The following is a 25,132-nucleotide window of genomic DNA, read 5'->3' as shown; positions in this document are numbered from 1 at the left end:
CTCTGAAGACTCTGGTACTGGTCACTGTTGGACAGATGGACTTTGAATCTGATCTAGTCTGTCATTTCCTATGTTCCTAACAAACAGTCTTGCCCTCTTGGGGCATCTCCAGCTGCCTCTGAGCATGTGGGAGACCTGCCCACTCACAATTGGCTATTCATGATGACATCTGTCAGTGTCACTTTTGAAACAATCACCCCGGCACACAGCACTTCCTGGCAGGGCCACCAGAACAGGAGGGCCAGGGGGCCATGGCCTCCCACTTTTAACTGACCATAAGGGCAAGTGATGAGGGGAGAGGGGCAAGTGGGGGGTGGGGCCTCAGAGGGAAGGGGTGGTGTGGGGGCGTTGCCTTGGGAATGTGGCATGGCACGGAGGAGGCGGGGCCATGGTTTGGGCTCCTGTGACTCGCCCACTTTTAGGGCACTTCCACCCCTGATGTGAGTGATGTTGCTGTGGTGATTGGTTGCCATTGCAAATACACTGCTGCTGGAAGAAATGCTGTTTGTAATATTTCACACAACATGGCTCGGCCACCACAGAGAAGGGGTTAGTCCTGTCTGGGCAGATGAAACAGGATGACACACAATTGTGCTGACTGGCTCTGTGGTGTGTACGACATCCATGGAAAGGTTAATATGTAAAGCCGGCAGCCTTCAAAAGTTGCTTGATTACAATGCCTTGCCCTCAGAGTATGGTCAGACCGTCAGCTAATGACAGATTTGTTTTTATGATGTCAGGCATTTCTCTTGTGTTTCTTTGGTCGCGTGTGGTGTCACTCTGTCCGGTGCAGGGAAGCTGTGTGAATGGAGAGCTGGGAAAAGCTAGGACTCTCCTTTCACCACCTGCTCATGTAGCTTGAACTTAGCTGCTCCTCTTAGGCCTGAGCTGATTTCCCCACAGTCTGAGGTGGGAAGGGAAGTGGGTTGGCTCTGGATCTGGGTTTTTTGCTTGGGTCCATTTTTCTAACTTGCCGCCAGACTTTTAAACAATATGGGCCAGATCCTGAGTTGTTGTAAATCATTGTCTTAGGCAGAGCTAGGCTGACTCACACCAGTTGAAGATCTTGCCTAATTACTCTAGGCACAGCTAGTCCGATCCTTATAGCCGTCTCTGATCCTTAGCCCTTTCTCCCCCAGTGGGCACAGTGGATCGGGTAAAACAGAAGCTGCCAAAGCAGTCATGCAGTACCTAAGCACCTTGTACCAGAGACAAGACAGCCCTGGGATCAGGCAGGTAAGGGGTGGCTAATGTTTCTATGTACTGCGACACAGGCGCTGGCTTCTTCCTTTCCCAGGGGGCATTCCAGCCCCACTCAGCCCCAGGCTCCGCCCCCTCCACCCCTTCCTGCCCCGTCTCTCCTCTTCCCACCCCTGCCTTGCCCAGTCCTGCCCTCTCCCCCATGCGTGCTTCATCCCAGCTCCTCCCCTTCCACGCAGCTCCTCCATGCCCTGGAGCAGGTGGGAGGCGTTGGGAGGGAGGGGGAGGAGTTGATCAACAGGGCTGCCAGTGGGCGGGAGGCGCTAGGAGGGAGGAGCTGGCTGCTGGTGGGTGCTAAGCACCCGTGGGTGCTCCAGCCCTCCAGTTCTGGAGCACCTACGGAGTCAGTGCCTATGTACCGTGACGTGTGCTTATAGTCATGTTGTGTAAGGCACTACAAGAAGGTGCTCAGATACTATGGTGATGAGCACAATATAAGAAACTGAACAGTAGAGCATGGGATAGAATGGGTCAGCATGGACTGGCTAACGTCAAGCTGACCAGGACTGAAAGACAAAAGCAAAGCAGGGGCTCACACCGCTCATGTCTGTTCTTAAGTTGGAGGTGGAGACAGAGGGGCGAGTGCCTGGCATCAGTGTGTGGCTGGCCATGTTTGCCATGAAGTGGGGCAGTGGGGGCCACATGTTTCAGTCCGTGTCTTTTCAAAGGTAGCTGATCTAGCTGTCTAAGGCCCAGACACCAGCCTGCTAAGATCTGGGGCACCAGGCACTGGCGTCTAAGGGTAGGTCCATACTTACCCGCCGGGTCGACGCGGAGAGTTCGACTTCTTGGAGTTCGAACTATCGTGTCTAATCTAGACGCGATAGTTCGAACTCCGGACGCGCTCCCGTTGACTCCGGAACTCCACCACCGCGAACGGCGGTGGCGGAGTCGACGGGGGAGCCGCGGACTTCGATCCCGCGGCGTCAGGACGGGTAAGTCAGTCGAACTAAGGTAGTTCGACTTCAGCTACGCTATTCACGTAGCTGAAGTCGCGTACCTTAGTTCGACACCCCCCCCCCCAGTGTAGACCAGGCCTTAGGCCGGCTTGAACCAGTGAGAACATTTTCTAGCTTCACTTTCCCCATGGATGAGCAACAGTCATCGATAGTTACAACTGATCACGTGACCTGAATCTCGATTTGGAATTCAGGTCACGTGAGTGCAGACCCGCAGGAATCTCATTTGAAAGAAGCCGGAATCCCAGTGATGTCAGTGGGGCTTAGGCACCTTTGAAAACCTCCTTGAATGTATACGGGCTCTGAGTGAATTCACTGCTCTTGGGTGCTTGGTGCACAGCTTTAGAACCCTACGCCGATTGTTCACAGAACAGGCAGTGGTAGAAGTGGCACAAGCTTCCCCAGGCTGCACTTCCCCTCTGGCTTGGAAGGCCCATCTCTAAGGCCCGTTCAGCCTTCTGAACCGTCTCTCTACCAAGATCGCCAGCAAAGGGCCCAGTTATGGCAGAGACGGTTTTTGTGAAGCGGGCACCTAACCTGTTAAGAACTTAGCAACTGAAAAGCAACTTAGGTCACTGGGCAGCAGTGAGGTGGGAACAACTATCAGTCACTGCCAGCCTAGGTTTGGGTTCAGCTAGCGACCTAGTGCTAGAGGCTCCGTATCGTGTTACTGCTCCCTCGAGCTGTATCCCCTGGCCGGCTGTTGGATTCACCTTGTGTCTCTGGTCATGTCTTTCAGTCCAACGCCCTTTGGGACAAGGATCAGCCCTTTGTTTTAATGTTTGTAGGGTACCTGGCACTATGGGGCCCTGGTCTCTGGGCAATGCCACAGTGTTATCTGGTATGTTTAACATAAGGTCTTGTATCCTCCGCCGTCTCCAGCCCTGCGACGTACAGCCCATCCTGGAGAGCTTTGGGAATGCTAAAACCATCCTCAACGACAACTCGAGCCGCTTCGGGAAGTTTCTGCATGTCCACCTGAGACAGTGAGTCAAAGGGCACTGCCATTAGCCAGCTGTGCAGTGATGCATGCTGGAGCGGGAGAAGAATGAGCTGGGCATGCACAGGAACAGATCCAGTGCTAATCTGCTGGGAAGTGAGTTGTACAGGGGGGTTATGCAACAACAGCCCTCCTTCTCCCCCCACTTTCTATGGGGGGGTGTCAGTTTGCACCCCTGGGTTTGCTTTTGAGTTTTGTCTATAAAAGAACACATGAAACTTGCAAGATTTCCCTGATTGAAACCACCAAGCCCCCATCTACTGTGCTCTCCTTATTACAATAGCACTGAGGTCAGGGCTCCATTGTGCTAGGCGCTGTACATACACCCAGGGAAAGAGAGTCCCTGTCCCAAAGAGCTTACAGTCCAAAGAGATGAGACACACAAAAGGGGGGGAGGGAAAACAGAAGCATACAGAGATTAACAGACTTGCCCAGGGTCACACAGCAGGTCAGTTGCAGAGAAAGAACCCAGGTCTCCTGACTCCCAGTCCAGTGTGCCCTACCTGCTGGACCTGTGTCTGCTTCAGAGTGACAAGTTACCGTGTTTGAGACCAGTTACAACACAGTAGAAGCTGGTGAGGTTCTAACATGGCTCAGTCTTGCAGTGCAGAGAGGACTGAACAATCTTAACTGGAGCTGTATCGTGGGCTTGAACCAGTGAGAACGCAGTGGGGCTCGGGCGGGCTCAGGCTTCGGTCCCACCTCCTGGGATCATGAAGTAATTTTTGTTGTCAGAAGGGGGCCGCGGTGCGATGAAGTGTGAGAATGCCTGACCTATCCACACCTACCATGCTGCTCCAAGAAAAGCTCTACCATTGCATTGCCAGCTGGGTAGCTGCTGCAAACCCCCCTCCTTGGGGAGGGCCCTGGGGTACATGTGGTGAGAACTGGGAAGGAGTCAACTTAGAAGCTATTACTTTGACATGGCAAATATTTTACTAAGTAAAGGTCTATAATAAAACCACCCCTACAGCATAACTTCCATGTAATGTTTAGTTCTCTCCCAAACTCCAGCCCCTACAGCACATTGTTATTATTGCAATAGCATGTAGGAGCCAGTCATGGATCAGGACCCCACTGTGCTAGGTGCTGTACAAACACAGGACAAAAAGCTGGTCTCTGCCCCAAAGAGCTTACAATTTAAGTAAAAGACGAGATGATGGGTGGCTGAAGACAGACAAGGGAGCACAAAGAAACAACGAGCACAGATGTGTGGAGAATGGTTAGGGAACATGCACAGGTTACGCCTGGGACCATTCTGGGGATTGCTCAGTGGGGATCTTTGTGGTTTGCTGTGTGTAGAGACGGGAGATCCAAGTGCCCCTGAATTTGGGGAGGTTGTTCACAGTCTAAACCTGGATCCAGATGCATATTCTAGAGCTGGCTCCTTTCTCTATAATGGAGCTGCTCCAAGATCCCAGCTCTGAAGACTTAAACTTTGGTGTCGATTGGCTTTGAAATTCAGATCCAAATTTTGCATCTTGGATTTGTATCTCTAGGTAAGGACTCCCTCTGCCTGGACCCCTGTACAGAGTATAGCTGGGTCTCCAGCAAGCCCTCAGTCCTCTCTCACAGAACCCCTCCCCCTGTCTCTCCCTTTCTCTCGCACACACAGTGGGGTCGTGGTGGGTACGTCCATCTCTCAGTACCTTCTGGAAAAGTCCCGTGTTGTGTTTCAGGTAAGAACCAACCACCTCTACTTCCCCAAACAGATCAGAATCTCTGCATGTCTAGGCTGTGTTTGTGTGTTAGTGTCTATGTTAATTACCAAGTGCAAGGAATTCCTGCAGCTTCTCTGGTCAGATGGCAAGAGGCAAGCCCTCAGTCCTAGTGGACAGTAGCAGAGTTTTGGGTTAGGGTTAGTTTCATGTGTCACCTACATGGGATGAATCTAGTGTGGACACAGGTTGAACTTTATCTGCAGCCCCTCCTATGGTGGAGCCCTCCCTGCAGCATTCCCTGCTGGGCCAGTCCTGGGACTCCCCTGAGCAGATGCTGCCAGCTGGGATGAACTGTGTGGTGCTTTTGTGAAATGGACAAATATCCATCAGGACCTGGGTTTGGACACTATTGAGCTTATTGCCTTGGGAGCATAGGTGCCCAGAGATGATGGACGAACCCAGATGACCTTGCCCCCATTCTGCTGCTCCATCCAAGCCCTCTATCTGTTTCTTTTTTTAATATGGTAAGATAGATCACAGGCCTCACAAACACTTCACTCAGCTGTAGTGTGTTTTTTAAATGTCCAACTATTACAGCACTTTCCGCACGTTCTCAGTAAACCCAAATCTAATTAGGTGATTTTAAATGGCTGACTTGATTAAACCCATCGTTATTGTTGCCAGACAATTTCTAGAACTGCAGGAAAGAAATGATCTCACTGCTGCTGTCTGTTTGACGTGGGCTCTGCACAATGCATTAATCCCATAACTATTGTTTATTTCTATAGTGCCATATTAGTGTATTAACGAGGGCTGTCAAATGATAAAAAAAATTAATCATGATTAATTGCAGTGTTAGTAATAGAATACCATTTATTGAAATATTTTTGGATGTTTTCCACATTTTCAAATATATTGATTTCAATTACAACACAGAATACAAAGTGTACAGTGCTCACTTCATTTTTTATTACAAGTATTTGCACTGTAAAAAAACCAAATAAATAGTATTTTTCAATTCACCTAATACAAGTACTGTAGTGCAATCTCTTTATCATGAAAGATGAACTTAATGCAAAATTATGTAAAAAAAAAACTGCATTAAAAAATAAAACAATGTAAAATTTTAGAGCCTGGAAGTCCATTCACTCCTACTTCTTGTTCAGCCAATCGCTCAGACAAACAAATTTGTTTACATTTGCAGGAGATAATGCTGCCCATTTCTTGTTTACAATTCACCTGAAAGCGAGGACAGGCATTCTCATGGCACTGTTGTAGCCGGCGTCGCAAAATATTTATGTCCCAGATGTGCTAAAGATTCATACGTCCCTTCATGCTTCAACCACCATTCCAGAGGACTTGCGTCCATGCTGATGACAAGTTCTGCTTGATAACAATCCAAAGCACTGTGGACCGGTGCATGTTCATTTTCATTATCTGAGTCAGATGCCACCAGCAGAAGGTTGATTTTCTTTTTTGGTGGTTCGGGTTCTGTAATTTCCACATCAGAGTGTTGCTCTTTTAAGAGTGGTAGCCATGTTAGTCTCTTTTAAGACTTCTGAAAGCATGCTGCACACCTCATCCCTCTCGGATTTTGGAAGGCACTTCAGATTCTTAAATCTTGGGTCAAGTGCTGTAGCTATCTTTAGAAATCTCACATTGGTACCTTCTTTGCGTTTTGTCAAATCTGCAGTGAAAGTGTTCTTAAAATGAACAACATGTGCTGGGTCATCATCCGAGACTGCTATAACATGAAATATATGGCAGAATGTGAGTAAAACACACAGCAGGAGACATACAGTTCTCCTCAAGGAGTTCAGTCACAAATTTAATTAATGCATTATTTTTTTTAATGAGCATCATCAGGATGGAAGCATGTCCTCTGGAATGGTGGCCAAAGCATGAAGGGACATATGAATGTTTAGCATATCTGGCATATAAATACCTTGCAATGCTGGCTACAAAAGTGCCATGCAAATGCCTGTTCTCACTTTCTGGTGACATTGTAAATGAAAGAGGGCAGCATTATCTCCTGAAAATGTAAACAAACTTGTTTGTCTTAGTGACTGGCTGAACAAGAAGTAGGACTGAGTGGACTTGTAGCACTAAAGTTTTACATTGTTTTTGAGTGCAGTTATGTAACAAAAAAAAATCTACATTGTGTAAATTTCACTTTCATGACAAAGAGATTGTATTACTATACTTGTATAAGGTGAATTGAAAAATACTGTTTCTTTTGTTTATCATTTTTACAGTGCAAATATGTATAATAAAAAATAACATACTTTGATTTTAATTACAACACAGAATACAATATATATTAAAATGTAGAAAAACATCCAAAATATGTAATAAATTTCAATTGGTATTCTATTGTTTAACAGTGCGATTAAAACTGCGATTAATCACTATTAATTTTTTAATGGTGATTACTTTTTTTGAGTTAATCACATGAGTCAACTGCGATTAATCGACAGCCCTAGTATTAACTAAAGGGTTTGCAATGTAATATGTATGAGGTGTGTGTGTTACATGTCCCCCTCTGTGTCACTCCCCAGAGGATGGGAGTTGTTACTGTGTCCAGCTGTAGAGCCATGGCTCTCTAGCTCAAGCTGTAGCAGCTCATGTTTTTAGATCTTCAAGTCCCCAGTTCAATCTCTGGTGTGTTGGCCAAGGTAGAAGCCATCCCATATGCACATGGGCTTAGCTCAAGTCCATGTAAACGGTTGTGTTCCTACTGGGCAGCATAACATTGTTGCAAGTAGAGTGACCAGATGTCCCGATTTTATAGGGACAGTCCTGATATTTGGGGCTTTTTCTTATATAGGCTCCTATTACCCTCCACCCCTTGTCCTGACTTTTCACATTTGCTGTTTGGTCACCCTAGTTTTCTCTCCCACGAGAAATGCATGATTAGTAATAAATTATCCACTTGGGTATATTTTTCCTTAGATGAAGCTACAAAGACAAAATGTGCCCTGACTTAACATCAGTCTAACCCCTTTGGGCCAGGTTCACAGCTAGGGTTGCCAGTTTTTGGGTTGGATGTATTCCTGGAGATTTAATCACATGACATAATCTTTAATTAAAGATTAATCCTTAATTCCTGGAGACTCCAGGCCAGTCCTGGAGGGTTGGCAACCCTATACAGCTGGTGTACGACAGGGTAGCTCCACTGATGTCCATGAAACCACTTTGGCCTACTGACATTAACAGGAATTATTTGGCTCAAATTTGCAGTAGTGATAGGAGAACCCAGTATGGATAAATAAGAGCTCCCTCTAGCCCCAGCAGCTTGAACTACACTTCTTAAAGTTTATTAAAAGTTCCATTGATTTTTCTCTCCCCCTGCTCTGCTCGGGTGTGCAAGGACCAGCAGTGGAAGCCCTGTGAAAGGGGGTGTTTATTTCTATCCTGATTATAGGAAGCACTGGATGGAAACTTCAAAGTGAGCCTGTTCTTTTGCTGTCTGCAGCCTGGCTTTGCAAAGCCCAGAGGTTCGCCTGGGTTCCGGACTTTGGGGGATTTGTCTGATGAAATTTTGACTTCCCTTAGCTCTGATGCAATGGGGTGGTGGAGTGAGACCTTTGGCCCACAGTGTGAGCGATCTCCTTTCAGGCCTGTGGCGAGAGGAGCTACCATGTGTTTTATGAGCTGCTGGCGGGGCTGCCTGTGCAGCAGAAAGAGAAGCTTTTCCTGCATGAGGCAGAGACTTACTTCTACCTGAATCAGGTGAGTGAGGGGGTGGAGCAAGCTGCTCCAGCCAGGCGAGGGAGAGACATGGTTGAACCAGCGCTTTCGTCTCTGATCAGCCTGGTGCTGGGGACCCAGCAGGAAACAGGTCAGATTATGAGCTCTGTGCTTCCCTCCTGGAGGTGGCACAGGGTTACGGTTTGGATCTTGGCTGCCCTCTGCACTGTCTGGGCCCCTCTCGCTCTTGACCCAAGGAACGTGTCTTTCTGTTTGGAGAGGCTTGGTCCCTGTCACTTCTCCCTCTCCCATCATTCAGGTTCCATTGCCTCTTGGAAAAAGCCGTGTTATTGGGACTCTTGTTTTTATATGGGTCATCTAAACACCGAGGCCCAGTATTTCCAACCCCAAATGTTCAAAAATCATGAGTCGGGCTCAACAAAAACCATGAGATTATGTAAAAATAATAGATTTTTGGTGCTCTTTTTATTTGCCTTCTGCTTTTTGAGCTGTCAGGGTGCACTGGGGTCACATTTTGAAGCTTTCTGTACAGCTACAAGGGCTAGAAACTTTTTCTTTAAGACTGAAGGTTGGAATTATCACATCTCCACTTGACTCCAGGAGCTGGGGCTTTAAGGAAAACAATAATGATCATGAGACTCATAACAAAACCATGAGAGTTGGCAATGCTGGAAAACAGCTTTCTACAATGGGGTTAATCTGCTTTTGCCTGGGCCTATAATCTTCTGTGGGCCAAAAAGGATTGGGGAGATGTGGGCTGGATCAAGGGAGCCTCTCTTTACCCTTCGCGGAATAAAACAAAGCACCTGAAGAAACTGAATGGCAGTGCTTAGAAGCAAAAAAAGGCAGTGCTGATTAAGGACTTAATTAAGACACGGGTCACTTGCAAGATTCTCTGCACTTTGAAGTCTTTAAACCATGATTTGAGGACTTCAGTAGCTCAGACATAGGTTAGGGGTTTGATACAGGAGTGGGTGGGTGAGATTCTGTGGCCTGCGTTGTGCAGGTCAGAAATCTAGAAGATCATAATGGTCCCTTCTGACCTTAAAGTCTATGAGTCTATGACTTTGTCTACGTGGGGGAAATTGACCAGCTTAGCTATAGAAAAATAATTATTCTGAAAGAATCACTTTTATTCTGGAATAAACAGAACATCCACCACAGAGGAGTTACACTGGCATAGCTGAAGTGGAGTAATTATTCTGCTACAGCGATGCCGGTCAATTTCCCTGTATGTAGACCAGCCCGTACGCAGCTTTGCCGTTTTGAGGACTCAATCCTAGCCTCACCCATAATTAGATTAGTATCAGCTTTCCCCCTAGCAAGGATGGGACAAGTACCCTTAATGACTTGATTGTTCCTAGGAGGCTAGGGCAATTAATGGCTCAACATGCTCAATAGCTTCACATCAGACAATCACAGCATGTTAAAAGATCTCTCCTTGAACTGGATGTTATTAGACCTTTCCCTAGCAACCCGGGAAGGGAGAACCAAGCGGGATGATGCTACATGTTAGTTAGCTAGCAGCGATTCTCAAACTGTGGGTCGCGACTCCATTTTAACGGGGTCACCAGGGTTAGCATTAGACTTGCTGGGACCCAGGGCTGAAGCCTGAACTCCACCCCCACCCGAGGTGGCAGGCTCCGGCTGCGGCCCCCTCTCCTCCCACCCGAGGCAGCAGGGCTTGGTCTCCGCCCCCATCCCGGAGTCATGTAGTAACTTTGTTGTCAGAAGCGGGTCACGGTGCCATGAAGTTTGAGAAGCCCTGAGTTAGAGATAATGCTGTACCTGGAAAGTCCCAGTGAGAATTGACATGGCAAGGCCTGTTGAGAAGTGCGGGAAGAGATTAGGGGAGAAGGGCAAAACTTCACCAGTCCAACTCTGGGTTTGCAAAATCAGGAGTAGTTTGGATCTCAGTCTCTTTCTCTTTATCTGATCCACCAAAGTTCAGAGTTGGGGGTCAGTTGGGAGCTTCCCCCTGCCCTCCTTGCATCACTGAATGATTGGTGGGCATGTTTGCTTAGCACTTCTACCGCACCTCTCATCTCAGGGGCTCAAAGCATTGTGTGAAGGTGGGCAGGTTATTATTGGAGCCATTTTTTCAGAGGGGAAAACTAAGCCACAGAGCAGGGAAGGGACTTGCCCAAGGTCATGGTAAGGTTTGGTGATGGAAGCGGGAATAGAACCGTGATCAGTTCTCTCATTATGAGACCCTGTTGCCTCTCACAAGGGACATAGATATCTTTTTGCCTTGCTCTGAGGTATCAGGTGTTGGGTGTTGCTGGGTGCCAGACCGGTGGTCTGATTGGATAGGACAAACCTATGTGCCTAAGGCCAGGTCTACCCTACAAAGTTAGGTTGACCTAACTACATTGCTCAGGGCTGTGAAAATGTTCGCACCGTGTATGACATAGTTAAGTCGATCTAAGCCCCAGCGTAGATACCGCTAGGTCGACGGAAAAATTCTTCTGTCCACTAGCTACTGTTTCTGAAAGAGGTGAAGTCACTACAATGACAGAAGAACACCGGCCATTGCTGTAGCAAGTGTCTACACAACAGCGCTACAGCGGTGCAGCTGCAGCATTTTAAGTGTAGACAGAGCCTTAGAGTTTGAGGGAAGGGACCATTCTCCCCTTTGTACTGAGGCTCCCTCTCTTTGTTGTGACCCCGGCTGATATGGGGCTGCTGAACTCCCCCTCCAGTTCCATTCTGCCTTTGTCATCTCCACCGCTGGAGGTTTTTAAGAACAGGCTGGACAAACACCTGTCAGGGATGGTCTAGGCTTACTTGGTCCTGCCTCAGCGCAGGGGGCTGGACTTGACTTCTCCAGGTCCCTTCCAGTCCTACAGTTTTATGATTCTATCACCTGTGATTTAACCCCCTCTTATCTGGAGAAGCCTCAAGTTACTGCCAGGCTGGTGCTAGGAAAAATGATTCATCTTCAGACCCCCTGCAGGGGGAGAGAAGCTTTCCCATTGGAGAAACTCAGTACAATCCTTATTTACCACTCAATCACCTGGCCTTTTATGGGTTTTATTTAAAGTTTCCCTTGCTATATTTATGACTAGTCAGGGCCGTTGGAGATGTCCCCCTCAGGGGCTCAGCCAGTCCTTCTGCTCTGGCTCAGTCTGCTGGCGTGTCCTATGCTGAATTTGTGGCATCACCCTGATTTCCATGGGATTTATTAATTTGTTTTGAAACACCTGCAATGTGCATACTGCCATTCAGATAATAGGGCGATGGGTGCCGGTGTATGACCCCACATAGCTAATACACACAGATAAGGAGAGAACCTGCCCCAAAGAGCTTAAAACCTGAGGGAGAAGCGACTGGACGCACTGGGCAAATACAAGAGATCTCCTTCTGATGGTCTCAACCCAACCCAATGCAAACTGGGGCCAAGTGTGGTCAATTGGGTTCCCTCTTCTCCCCCACACCTTCCTACCTTTATTCAAATTATGAGCTCCCTCTAGTGGTGTTAGATTGCAGGTCACCGTGACTGCAGGGCAGGTTCCAGTGGGAGAAGGATTTGGGCTGAAGGGAATGTCTGCCATAGCAGTAGCTGAGGGGGGTGGAAATTGACAGGGTAAATTCCTGTCAGCCAGCAACGTTTCCTCATGTCGTGTTTGCCCCGGTGTGGAATACACTGTGTCAGGAGAGGGACAGGGCTCCTTGCTGGCGAGAGGCCCAGTCTAATATGCCAGGTCTGAATACCCAGGAGGCCAGGAGTGGTGGAAGTGCCCTAAAAGTGGGGGGGGGCCTATGGTGCCCGAACTGTGGCATTGTCTCCCCTGTGCCGCCACCGAGGCCCTGCCCTCACGCTGCCCCTTCTCCCCAAGACCCCATCCCCTGCTCGCTCCTCTCCATCCCCTTGCCCCCTCTCTCCCCCCGCTGCTCACTCTTATCAGGGCTGCCCAGAGGGGGGGGCAAGTGGGGCAATTTGCCCTGGCCCCCAGAGGGGCCCCGTGAGCCCTGGCCCGGCGGCGGTCCAGGTCTTCAGCGGCATTTCGGCGGCAGGGGGCCCTTCAGTGCTGCAGAAAACGCGGAGCGACTGAAGGGCCCCCCACTGCCAAAGACCCGGACCGCTGCCGGGTGAGTACAAGCGCCGCAGCTTTCCCGCTTTGCCCCAGGCCCCTAGAATCCTCTGGGCGGCTCTGCCCCTTATGGCTGGTAAATAGTATGAGGGCCCTGGCCTCCTGGCACCCCCATTCTGGCACCCCTGCCCGAGGCCTGTGGGGGTTCAAAAGTTTGGGTTGGCGTGTTTCTGAAATGGGCTCTCTCCTTCTGATGGGCCCAACCTAACCCCGTGAGCTCTGAAACCCAGATCTGAGCTTTACTATTTAGGCCCCTCTCTAGTGCTGGGAAGTGACGTTGGCGCGAGAGGCTGGTGTGAAAGGGCCGTGTGGGTCCAACCACAGGCTTTCGTTGGTTCTCTCAGGGCAGAGCATGTGACCTCTTGGGGAAGCAAGACGATCGGGACTTTGTGGTCTTGGTGCAAGCTCTGCAGGTGATTGGCCTCTCAGATGATCAGCTGACCTCCATCTGGGCAGTGCTGGCTGCCATCCTGCAGCTGGGGAACATCTGTTTTACCTCCTGTGAGGTATGTTAACGCCTCGCCAGTTTGGCCGTGACTAATACCGAACAGGTCAGCAGCCTCGTGTGATGGGGCTTGGGAGAATAGTCTCAGTTGCACATGGTAATCTAGAGCCCTTCCCCCTCCTTCAAGACTGCAGCCAATACCCAGAGAAATGGAGAGCAGAACCCAGATGCCTGGGCTGCCAAGGGATAATTAGAGCCCGAAGAGCTGATCTACAAGCCAAAGGCAAGATTTTGCCCACTACAGTGTGACCCACCCCTATGCAGTGGGATGAGTTCAATTCTCTGCAGAAGTGTTCTGGGTGAGTGTGGGACTCTGTGTATCTAGTACAAGCTATGACGCATTCTTCTCCCCCATGATTTAGAAGGAATCCTTTGGCCTTGCAGCCATCCCCAGCGACACGGAAATCCGGATTGTGGCCAGGTTGCTGCATGTCTCAGCAGATCTCCTCCAAAGCGCCATCACTCACCGAGTCACAGTGAGTACCGCATGGCCCCTTCAGCCCGCTCCCCGCCATCCTGAGGGACTTCAGTGTTGAGGTTGCATTGTGTAGAAAGAGTGCTTGTGCCCCAGCCCAGTGCTCTTTTGGCAGAGGGATCTGAGCAGTGTGTCTGCTGGCAGCTGCTTTACTGTTGCCTCCTACTGAGTGATGCAAGGAAGGTCGCAGCTGAAGAGCCAGGCCTCCTATCCAGGTGAAAACAAAAATGCTGCTGCTCTTCATTCCCAGGAGCAGACTGAGCAAGGGTGCACTTTCTTCCTCCTGCGCTAGTGCAGATGTGAGCGGCTCACGTGTTCCCACTGCATGCAATCCTAAATGGCCATGGATTGAGATACAGTGGGATATGCTCATGCGGCAACAGGTTGCGCCCCTGGCCAGGCTAAATTATCCTGCAAAAAGGCCCTGTTTATTAAGGAGTTCATATTGTGCCTATAGTTAAAATCTGGGGGGAGCTGGCATCCATAAACCAATAGCTAATTATCATCAACATCCAAACCTTCCAATTTAAGAGATTTACCAACAGATTCCTGCTCTCCCCACCCCCTACAGTTAAGTTACACCATATACTGAGTCAAGAGCCTGACCAAAGGGGTAACCCTTACAGGGGCTCTGAAGTGCATTGAACTCAGGATCTGGCAGTATGCTGGAGGGAGAAGGCTCCCGAAGGGATGGGTCCTCCGATGAGAATGTCCTGGCACTAGGGTAACCAGATAGCAAATGTGAAAAATCGGGACAGCGGGGAAGGGGGGTAATAGGAATAGGATGGGGGGGGGTAATAGGAAAATAGGATAATAGGAAAAGGCCCAAAGATCAGGACTGTCCCTATAAAATTAGGCAATCTGGTCTCCCTACCTGGCACTAGTCCTGGAGAGCTTAAACTCTGGGAGCTGACAGCAAGAGCAATGGAAAGTGACTCCTGCAGTGGGTCATAGAGGGAGATTTGATGGGTTTCATTCTTATTTACACTAAGGCCCCTTTCCATCACTCTGGCATCGTAAAGAGACCTTGAAATGGGCATAAATTACATCTACACCTACTGTAAGACCCCTTTGTATTGCTAGACATGCGTAAGTGTGCCATAGTGCACATGTGATTCTGGCCTGATTTGAGATCTCTGCCAGCTGACTCCCAGACCACAAAGGGGCCTATTAATAAGGTTCTGTTCTAACTTTCACCTCGCTTTATCCAAGGGATTTCCCAGGCAAAGAGCTTTGTTAGGTTGAATCAATTACTTACGGGTTTCCGGATAAAAACATTTCCCATCAGCCTTTTATAACAAATAGTGCCTCTTATTCCCCAGGTGACGTCTTATGATCGTATATTCACCCCTTTGTCTGTCGAAAGCGCCATTGATGCCAGGTAACCTCCAATGCTTTTGTCTCTTTGTCTGAGTTTGGTGAGATAAACCCCAGTGTGTTGTCTTTATGGTAACTTGTTTTGCTCTTCTCCCTCACCAAGGGATGCCATTGCCAAGGCTCTGTATTCCCTGCTCTTTGACTGGCTTCTGGTGAAGATCAATGAGTGGCTAGTCCCCAGGGAAATGGACAGCACTCTGGGCATTGTCGACATATATGGCTTTGAGGTGACTCTGGTTACATTGTATGGTCTTGGAGCTATTGAAAGGGCTGCTTGGGCTTCTGGTTCATTTATTAATATAGAAGGGGGAGGTCATATGTGTTGGCTGGGGGAGAAGACAGTGTCGCCTAAAATGTAGGGACCTGTGTATTTGAAATGTCTATAAAGCACCGTGTGTACTTTCAGTGCTATAAAAATAATAATAGGGCTAGCTTGGCACTGTGTGTGTGAGTGTGTGTGTGTGTGTGTGTGTGTGTGTGCAGATGGCGAAGCGACTTGGGATTAAACCAGAACAAATCCAGGTCCCCATCCAAAACTTGAACTGAATCCAAACTACACCTGTGTTCCGGTTTCTACCAAGTCATGACAGTACCTGGCACTTTACAACACATAAACTATATTAAATATAGATCAAAAGCATGGCCCCGAAGAGAGTGTTGTAGTTGAAAGACAAAGAAAGTTGTGTGTGGCTGTTAGCGAGACACTAATTTAAACCCAGTGTTTAGGTTCTGGTTAAAGAAGGTCTTACAGAACCTAGAAGCAATAGAAATAAATTCCTATGGAAATAGTCTGGATTTAACTCTTCTCTAGCAGCCCCAACCCTGCCATGTTATGCTAGTGCAAGGGAGCTGGAGAATGAAACTTGCCAGATCACTTCCATTGTCCAAGTCCAGAGAAACACCAAAAGTAAACAAGCAGCACAAATGATGACAAATGCACTTGATTTAAAAATAGAATAAAATTGAGTTTTAATCATCTTGGGTGTTCCCAGTAACGTAAGTAAGAAACTTGTTTCTTGTTGAACATGATTTTTAACCTGACTGTGCCCGTTCATCCCTGGCACTCTGATGAAGTTGAAACTCTGTTGGGTTAACACTCTTTTATATATATTTTTTAAGTTGTTGTTGTTTTCCACGTACCCCTGTTTCCTGCTCTCATGCCGTTCCCGACCTGAGTAAGGGCCCAACAACCACTGAAGTCAATGAAAAGACTCCCATTGATTCACAGGGCTTCGGATCAGACCCTGGAAGCAGGACCTATAATGGAAGCCTTGTGAGACTATTAATGTATTGCAGTACCAGGGTTTGCCAAGAACAGGCTGGCAGGACTATGGGCTGAAGTCAGCAGAGGCTGATGCTGCGTGTTGTGTACAGCTCTGCACACCCTCCAGGAGGGACGGCAACACAACCTCTTCACGTTGACTTTACTCCACACCTGCCCCTCTGACCCTCTTCTGCCCTGCCCCCCTCATCCCTACAGTGTCCCCTTTCCCTTCCCCTTTCTTGCCGTTTAGCTCATCCCTTTCTGAATAATTCCTGTGCCCCCTCCCCCAAAATCATGGAACTAACATGCTGTTTGCTGCCATCCCATTGTTCACCCCTTCCCTCGCCCTGTGTCTGTCTTATCTATGAGAAGCTCAGCTCTTTGGCTCAGGGACTGCCTCCTACTCTTTGGGGGTCAGTGCCTCGCACAATGGGGCCCCGTTCTTGGGGTTGGTCCTTCAGCATTATTGTAATAACGATGATGATTAATAACAGAAAAGAGTGAGGCATGTGTCTTCCTGCACGTCCGCAGGATCTGGGGGTGAACAGCTTGGAGCAACTGTGCATCAACTTTGCAAACGAGCGTCTCCAACATTTCTTCAGCCAGACAGTCGTTGCCCAGGAAGAGGTAAAATAGAAGCTTCCCCGTTAGGTGGGGAATGGCACACATGCAGCGAGTCGAGTCAGTCTCAGCTGGCTGGTGCTCCCTCGCAGGAAAGGAGTGGGGTTGACTGGATCTGGTGCTCTCGTCCAATACCAATGTGCTCCCACCACAGGGCATGTCTCTGAGGCTATGTACGTTGTTCATGACCTTGTGCTAATTCTGGAGTAAGTTCATGAGAAAGAGAGAGAAAGACTGACTGCTAGAGCACTTCTCTGTTTTACAGGGTTTATAAGCAGCTTGGTCGAGATCTGAGACCCTGATCACACCTGTGACTTTAAGGCTTGTTCTGGAAGCTTAGGAGTTTCACTTTGCTTTGTCTCCACGCAGGAAATCAGTGTAATTTCCAGACTCAGTATCTCTTACACTCCCCCTTTTCTTGCTCTAGTATAGCGCTCTCCTCACAGATTAGAAAGAACATTAGCAGGCTTAGAAGAGGTCCAATGGGCTAAAATGGGGGAGCTACCATGCAAGTTTCTAACAGTATCGATTAACAATTGGATCTCTCTGCTAACTCCATGATTTCATCTCGTTTTCATGGCTTGTGGGCGGGGCTGGCTGGATTACCTCTGATCCATAGGAGGAATACACCCAAGAGGAGCTAGTGTGGATTCCCATTTCCAAGATGCACAATGAGTCATGCCTGGATCTGATTGCTGCAAAGCCCCATGGCATTTTACGCATCCTGGATGACCAGACGTCATTGGCTCAGGTTAAGAACGCATCATGGCTTGCAACCATGCTTGGTACAGCAAGTGAAGTGGGGAGTAGGTCAGTGGGTTTTGGAGGAAGGTCGCTCAGGACTAGTGAATTCTGATTTTGATGCCCACTCTTCATTCATCTCTAGTTTTTCTGAAATATTTCAGGGCTGCTGTTCTGCTAAATGGGATTGTGTTTACCTTTTGTGTGTGTGTGCGTGGGGGGGGTACAGTAGTAGAGAAGACATTTGTGAGATAAGACAGTCTGAAAAAGCTGAGCTATTTCACTGCTAGGAAACTGGCGTACTTTGTTTTTTAAAATCCCATCTCAAAAGCAGTTTGGTGCAAGTATTCCAAATGTGTTTTATTTAGTAGACCTCCATGAAGACTGGTGCCTTCGATTATATTTTGAAAAGGTGGGGTGGGGTGGTTATTTTTTTAGGGTTATTTTGCAGACTTAAAATTTCATGGCATGGTCAAAGGTCCATGCCATTACTGTTGTTTGTCCTTGAAGAGTTTATATGATGATCCTCTTTCCCCATCCATCATGGGTTGTCAATGGGGTTTGAACACCAGACCCTAGCACTAAAACACAGAGCTTCTACCTCTTAAACTAAGAGTGACCCGAATAGCTGGTAGCTGTAGTAGACTCTTACCCCCTTATGTGAACCATCCACTAGCAGTTGGGGAGGAGGTAGAGAGTATAACACAGCTGAACAGTGGGTCACACATACAGTGTAAGATGTGTCTGGTTCCCTTTTAGGAACTAATATGTATTTACAACCTTAATCCCAGTTTAACAATGGCTCTACAATCTGAGAATAGGCTAAAACACTGTGAGGCATGTGTCTATCTCCTGCACAGGCCACTGACCACACCTTCCTCCAGAAGTGCCATTACCATCACGGAAACAACCCTTGGTATGGCAAGCCCAAACTGCCTTCACCAGTCTTCACCGTGCAGCACTATGCAGGTCCTGTCACCTACCAGGTAAGCTCCTGGGACCAGGCTGGAGCAGTCTCTGAGCAGCTTGAGCAGTGAGCACTGTGTACTAGGGACAGAGGCGATAAGGTGTCAGTATGCTGGGAGCTGGGGGGTGCTTCTTAGGGAAAGCTCTGGACTGGTCTCCAGTTACACTGGGCTAATTGAGTCATTACAGGACATGTCAGAAGGTTTGTTGAAGGGAACTTTTGCAACATGCTGGGCTGCATCTGTCAGTGATGGGGTTTTTGTGTCTGGCAGTGACGGTCTAGACTCTGATCAGTCAGCGTTTGGCTTCACAGGTTCACAAGTTTCTGAATAAAAACCACGACCAGCTGCGCCCAGAGGTCCTTGAGATTTTCTCCCAGAGTCGCCTCAAGGTACATTTTTCATTCAGGCTTATGCTGCTCTGATGCAGGATCCTTTGTGGCTTTCTTCAGGGAAGCCCAAAGACCCAGGCGATGGGGGGTAGTTTGGGAAATAGTAAGAAACTTGACGCTGCTGTTTGGGGAACCTGGACTTGAGCAATGGATAGAGACCCATTAAACTCATTGTTGATTTACCCTCTGAGCCCCCTAGGGAGATCAGTCGCAGTGCCCAGCGTGTATGTTGGCAGTGAATTAACCCATTCTATCCATTACCTCTTCCAGACTCTTAAATCCCTATTTTTTTGTCTCTCCTTTCCTTCCCTTTCCAATATTTCTCCCCCCACCCCTTTCCCCACCAGAGACAAACACCTGACTCTGCTCACCCTGGTGGCATGGGGCCAGCTTTGGAGGAGTTGATACACACACACTCAGGGTTGGTCCTTAGTGCTGTTTCTGATGCTTCTAGGCAATAAGAATCTCCATTGAGCTAGGGGAAACCACAGTCCCTTCTTTAAATGCATTGGAGACAAAGTATACACCTTACCAACTCCATGGGCAGATGGGCGAAGTGGGAACATACTCTGGTCGCGAACAGTCCCAGCCCTGCTCTTGTGGATAGGAGGAGGATGGGGCCGGGTCCTCATTCTTTGACCATAATAATTTCAGAAACTCGTATTTCATAGCACAAAGGGGAGCGTTACTCACTGATCTTCCTTTTCCGTCTCCTTTCCAGCTGGTGTCCCACCTTTTCCAGCGGGCCAAGGGACATCACAGACTGCAGGGGGAGTTGGCCATGGGAGGCAAAGGGCTTAAGCATCATGCCTGTACACTGGTGTCCCGATTCCAGCAGTCCCTGCAGGATCTCACAGCCAAGCTGAGGAGGTGAGCGACACCATGATGGCACTGTCCCCATTGCAAGCTGACTGCCCTACTCAGAGTCACCCCTGGCTAGAATCATTAAGGGCTTGGTTTGAGGGGAGATTGGGAAGCTTGGGGGGGTCCAGGAATGGGCTACAGAGCCAGAAAAGGAGGATTGGCTTTGTGTGGCAGAGACTGACTGAGCCACTGTGGGGATTTGGGGGCTCCCCTTGGCCCTGGGAATGGACTGGGGTTAAGTCAGGACGCTTCTGGCACAGGGAGGTTAATGTGTTCTCCCGTTCCTTTGCCCTGCAGAAGCCATACTTTCTTCATTTGCTGCATCACGCCCAATCCGAAAAAGGTAAGAAAACCACCTGCTTTAGGTGGTGGAAGCAGCCACAGGTTTTGGGGGGACCCCTTCAGACAGAGGAGTTCACTCCCTTGCTCTCCAGTCTTCCCCACTTGGCCTGCTGCCATCTGGTCTTCACTCCCATTAGTGGGGCATGGCATTGCGAGGTGTCTCCTCTGTCCTACCTGCGCAGACCCTCTCTGGAACAGGATTTCAGTGACGACTACTCTGTGGTCCCAGCTACAACCTCTGCCCACATGGTCCCTCCTTCACACCTGTTGGGAAATTGCATCAGTGCCTTCAGAAACCTGAGGGGCAGGATGTGGAGAGCATACCACCCACTCTCGAGCATGGCAAAGTTGCTGTATGGGATTCACGGAAGCTTGGGGGGGATAAACCAACAAGGAGTGGCTGTTCTTATTGGTCCACCTCTCTATCTGTCCATTCCCTCTTCTCCATCCACCCCGACTTTCCTCTCTCCATGGCTTCACATCACAGCTGTCCGACGTCTTTGATGTGGAATATGTCACTTGTCAGCTGAGGCATTCTGGGATACTGGAGGCCATCCACATCAGGAAGGAGGGATACCCCATCCGCATTCCATTCCAGCACTTCTTAGTCAGGTACTTTGGTTTGTCTTCTCTTCCTTTTGGCTGGGATTTCTAGGCAGCTCAAGGGGAATGAAGCAAGCAATGGGGTGTGGCTATTTGTCTTGGGCCTACCTCCTTCAGGCTTGTTTGGATCTGTCTATCTTAGGTACTTATCTAGCTCCTATGGTATCAGAGTAGGGTTGCCAATCCTCCAGGATTGCCCTGGAGTCTCCAGCAATAAAAAATTAATTTTTAATTAAAGATTATGTTGTGATGAAAACTCCAGGAATATGTCCAACCAGAATTGGCAACCCTATATCAGAGTCCCTCATACTCTTTAATGCATTTATCCTCACAACATCTCTGGGAGGTAGGGAAGTGCTAATGTCTTTCCTTGTAAGAAAAATAAAAGAAAGAGATGTTGGTTGATAATTCAAATCAAAATATGTTCTCCCCAAATGTCTCTCTCTAAAGTGTCTAGGTTTGGGAAGGTAAACATCAGAAGTCAATAAAGGGAAGTGGCACGAGGATTTGCTAATAGGAGAACGGATGCTCTCACCAGTAGGCCATGAGTTCAGATTCAGTCTTGGCCTCGGAACCTGCAAGTGCATGCACACACACACGCAAGTAACTTTCTGCACATGGGGAATCCCATGGCACACAGTGTGTGGAGTTGTTCATATGTGTGAGTGCTGGCAGGACTGGATCCATACTTGTAGCAGCTGAAAGCCACTTCCATGGGATGGCTTTATGGTGGCCTTTGTGAAATGTTCTCAGTTCAGTTTCTAATGAAATATCCTCATGACATGTGCTGCCAGTGGTACCCAACAGGCCTTAGGGAGATCATTTGTGCCTGATTTTCCATAGCTGCCAGAGTGCTGGGCTTCGTTCTCTTACCAGACCCTCCTGGTGTCATCCAGGGCATGCTGGGCTTCCTCCTTGTCTTTCAGGTATGGGGCTCTGACTGACCAAGGGCAGAGCTATTCGCAGGAGAGGGATGGATGCGCCGCGGTGCTCTCGCATGTGGTGGGGGACCCCTCGGACCTCTATCAGATTGGAGTAACAAAGGTGGTGTCTAAGGATTCCTGTTTTGATCCCAGAACCCTGTCTGTCCATCCCCTTGGTGCTGATGTTAAGTAGGGTGCTCAAGCATGAACAGATGTGATCTCCTGCCCGGGCTGTCTCTATTGTTTGACCTCTATTTTATCGCTTTTAGCTGGAGATTGTTAGTGCCTGTGAAAGGGAAAGACAACACTGGCCGTAGGCAGCCGTAGTGCAGGCACTGATTCCCTTGGGCAGCCAATGCATCTCAGTCTTGACCTGTGCCTCCACCTATCTTCTGTGTGCACCACTGTGCTAACCTGCAGCACGCCATGGTGTTCCACTGCTGGGCCCCCCGCACTTGGCACTCCTGAGGTACCTCATCCTGAGCCAGATTTCAGCCCTGCCTAGATAGAGAGAGGGCCTGGAATAGTGACCCAGGGGTACCTTATCTAAGAACAATGGACTCATGTCAGTGGGTAGCCTGTGTTATGATGGGGGTTTAGGGTGACATTAAGGGGTTGTAAACACCAGTGTCTATTATAGACTCTGCCTCTTCTTGGGGGTCAGCAGCTGTTTCCTCTGCCTAGGTCTTCTTGAAGGAGAAGGCCAAGCAGCTGCTGGAGAGAAGATGGAACCAGAAGCAGAGCTGGGCCGTTGTCACCCTCCAGCGGAACCTCCGAGGCCTCATCAGCCGCAGGCAATTCCAGGTCTTCCGGCAGAAGATCATGGTCATCCAGGCTCATTTCCGGGGGCACCAGGCAAGGTCAGAGATCAAAGGCCACACCAATGCTCATATTCTGTAGCCGGTTGTAAGCATAAGCACCTGCTGGGGGCCGTGTGCAGATTCAGTAACTCGGAGTCCAGTCCTGTGTCCCCACCTGCAATGGGATGCAGGGACAGAATGGGCACTGCCCATCTTGATTGCCCACCTGGTGTGCTTGTCCATGCTAGGAGCGGGGCCCTGCTTGACAAACATTTACCGATGTGGATGTAGCTCACCGGGGTCTAACATAGATTCAGAGTGCAATTATCGAGACAACCTCGACAGCGGTTCTCATGTTGCAAACTAACCCTGTTGATAGTTGGAAGCAGAGTTTCTTAAGCAAGTGTAACACACAGGTGTGTGTGTGTGTGTTACAGGTCCCCCTCTGTCAATCTACAGAAGATATGGGCTGATACAGTCACAGCTATGGAGCTTCAGCTCAAGCTGTAGCAGCTTATCCTTTTAGCTTTAGTGTCCCCGGTTCAATCCCCAGTGTATTGGCCATGAGGGCGACCCTCACACAAGCCAGCAGTGTGGGGACTCTCACCATGTTTGCCCATCAATGTGCTTGGAAAATGATTTCAAATATGACACTAAGTCCTGTGGTACACAGGGCCGAATGTGCCCTGTATTTGTCCTTCCTAATGCATAGGAACCTAAGGCAGATACTTTATCATGACTGGTTATTAATCCCCCTGTGTGCTGTAGTGCTGTCAGGGGATGGATAAGAGCAATGGCTGGGATTTGCAAAGATGCCCTGGGGAGATAGGCGCCTAAATCTCATTGAATGACATTGGGAGTTTGGTGCCTAACTCCCTTGGGAATTCCAACCTTGATGAATACAGATGGCAAACTCAAGCTTTGTCCACGCTCAAAATGTTTTGCAGATAGTTATATGAATATAGCTAAGCTGGCAAAACCCTCCTGCCATGCGTGCAGTGATACTGATACAAAAGTGCCTCTACTGGTATAGGTTGGGAAACTGGCATAAACTATGCGGGTATAAGCAGTTATTCTGGTATAACTGCATCCATGCTAGGGCTTATGCCTGTATATTGGTTTAAAAAAAACACCAAAAAACCCCCACATCCTGCCCTCTCCCCCAACAGACACAGCTGTAGCTGTTTAGGGGAGGCCTGGCTAACCAGCAAGGCCAAATCAAAATGCAGCCTGCTCTTTTCTGGTGTTGCTGAGCTTGTGCCTTGCTTACACCAGAGCTGCATTGGGCCTGTGCCCGTGGGCTTAGTCCACAGGCTGGCCTGCTTTGCTGAATTTCCCTTCCCCTCCTGCCCCCCCTCTGCTCTCAGGAAGCGCTACAGGAGGCTGAAGATGATGCTGGTGCAGCTTGGGACGGTAGTTTTAATCTCCAGGCCCTTGGTGCAGACACGGAAGCGCTGCCAGGTAATAATACCATGCATAGGAGCAGATGGCGCACACGGCAGCGCTGCAGGGACCATTCTTGCTCCGGGATATACAGACACAGTTTGTGGAGGTGTGCTTAGGGTGATCTCTTTAGATAGTTTCTGGGATTTAGACAGTGGCATTTTCCCAGCCTGTTAAATCTGCCTTTGGCTCTCAGAGCAGATGAAGGGTCTGGGACTGGGAGCGAGCAGGGGTGGGGGACATGGGTTGATCTTGCTGCACAGGGAGCTCCGGTGGACAATTTGAGGCTTTACAGGCGAGTGCCCTTAAACCCCTTCTGCGACCAAGGGCAGGAGCTACGAACGAGGCCCTGTGGGAATACAAGGAAGCTTTAAAACATTATTTGGACTCAGTATTCAGGGTGCCAGGCAGAACAAGCCTAACCCGCTGCAGATGCAGGCACGGGGAGAGCTGAGTGGCAGCCTCACATCGCTAGAATACAGTCATCGGGGTGGAGAGGAGCCTGAAACCCAGGCTGGGGGCACCCCACTCTCGGGCAAGGTGGGAGATGTGACTTGAGCAGGGTTGTGTCCCACAGGGGCTTGAGAGGTTGCCCCTCAACTGAGCTCAAAGCAGGTGCCGTTAAGGTTCCTAAGTGTTTAATAACAGGAGATCCTCATTCCACCGCAAGGGAGTGTCTAGTGATACAGGCCAAAATAGGAGGCGATTGCTCACATTTTTTTCTGATCAAGACCCACTTAGGCAGAAGCCTGTTGGTGTCAGTGCGTGGAGCTGCCCTGCCTGCCACATGCTCAGCGTGGACTGAGATTGCCTGATTGAAAGAGCTGACGCAGCAAACAGCTGCGTTGAAGCGTGGCTCTCGGGTGCCAGTGGTCACCTAATTTAAACCAAAAATAAACCTGACATCTGGTTGCTTTTAGCTGGAGTTTGTAAACAGTAGTGTGGCTTTAAACAAGGGTGGTTTTAAGCCAGTTCTCAGGGTCGCCCAGTGCTGGGGGGGCGAAGGAGACATGCTGGTGCCAGGTCTCACCACCGCGTACAAGAAGGAAATCTCAGCTGAGGAAGCGTTTGCAGAGTTGGGGAGAATGACTCAGCCCATCTCCTATCGTGTTCCTTGAATCCAGCCCAGGGA

The 25,132-nt window shown here is 49.0% G+C and overlaps 1 protein-coding gene across 1 annotated transcript; it reads left to right on the top strand.

Annotated features, from left to right (window-relative positions):
* The first annotated feature begins 204 nt into the window (after nt 1–204).
* LOC123347000 (unconventional myosin-XV-like) lies at nt 205–25,118 on the top strand. The gene is made up of 19 exons (XM_044984424.1): nt 205–281; nt 1,140–1,236; nt 3,102–3,205; nt 4,835–4,898; nt 8,499–8,612; nt 13,553–13,666; nt 14,988–15,046; nt 15,146–15,269; nt 16,838–16,933; nt 17,547–17,678; nt 18,529–18,654; nt 18,948–19,025; nt 19,747–19,895; nt 20,187–20,232; nt 20,719–20,843; nt 21,761–21,878; nt 22,442–22,617; nt 23,925–24,099; nt 24,921–25,118. The coding sequence occupies exons 2-19, from the start codon at nt 1,183–1,185 to the stop codon at nt 25,116–25,118; spliced, it is 2,052 nt and encodes a 683-aa protein (XP_044840359.1). The 5' UTR covers nt 205–281; nt 1,140–1,182.
* The last annotated feature ends 14 nt before the right edge of the window (nt 25,119–25,132 follow it).

This window comes from Mauremys mutica, chromosome 12 (assembly GCF_020497125.1).
Source record: "Mauremys mutica isolate MM-2020 ecotype Southern chromosome 12, ASM2049712v1, whole genome shotgun sequence".
Taxonomy (NCBI): Eukaryota; Metazoa; Chordata; order Testudines; family Geoemydidae; genus Mauremys; species Mauremys mutica.
Note: the sequence above shows the minus strand (reverse complement) of the source record. Positions and strands in the feature narration are given on the sequence as shown.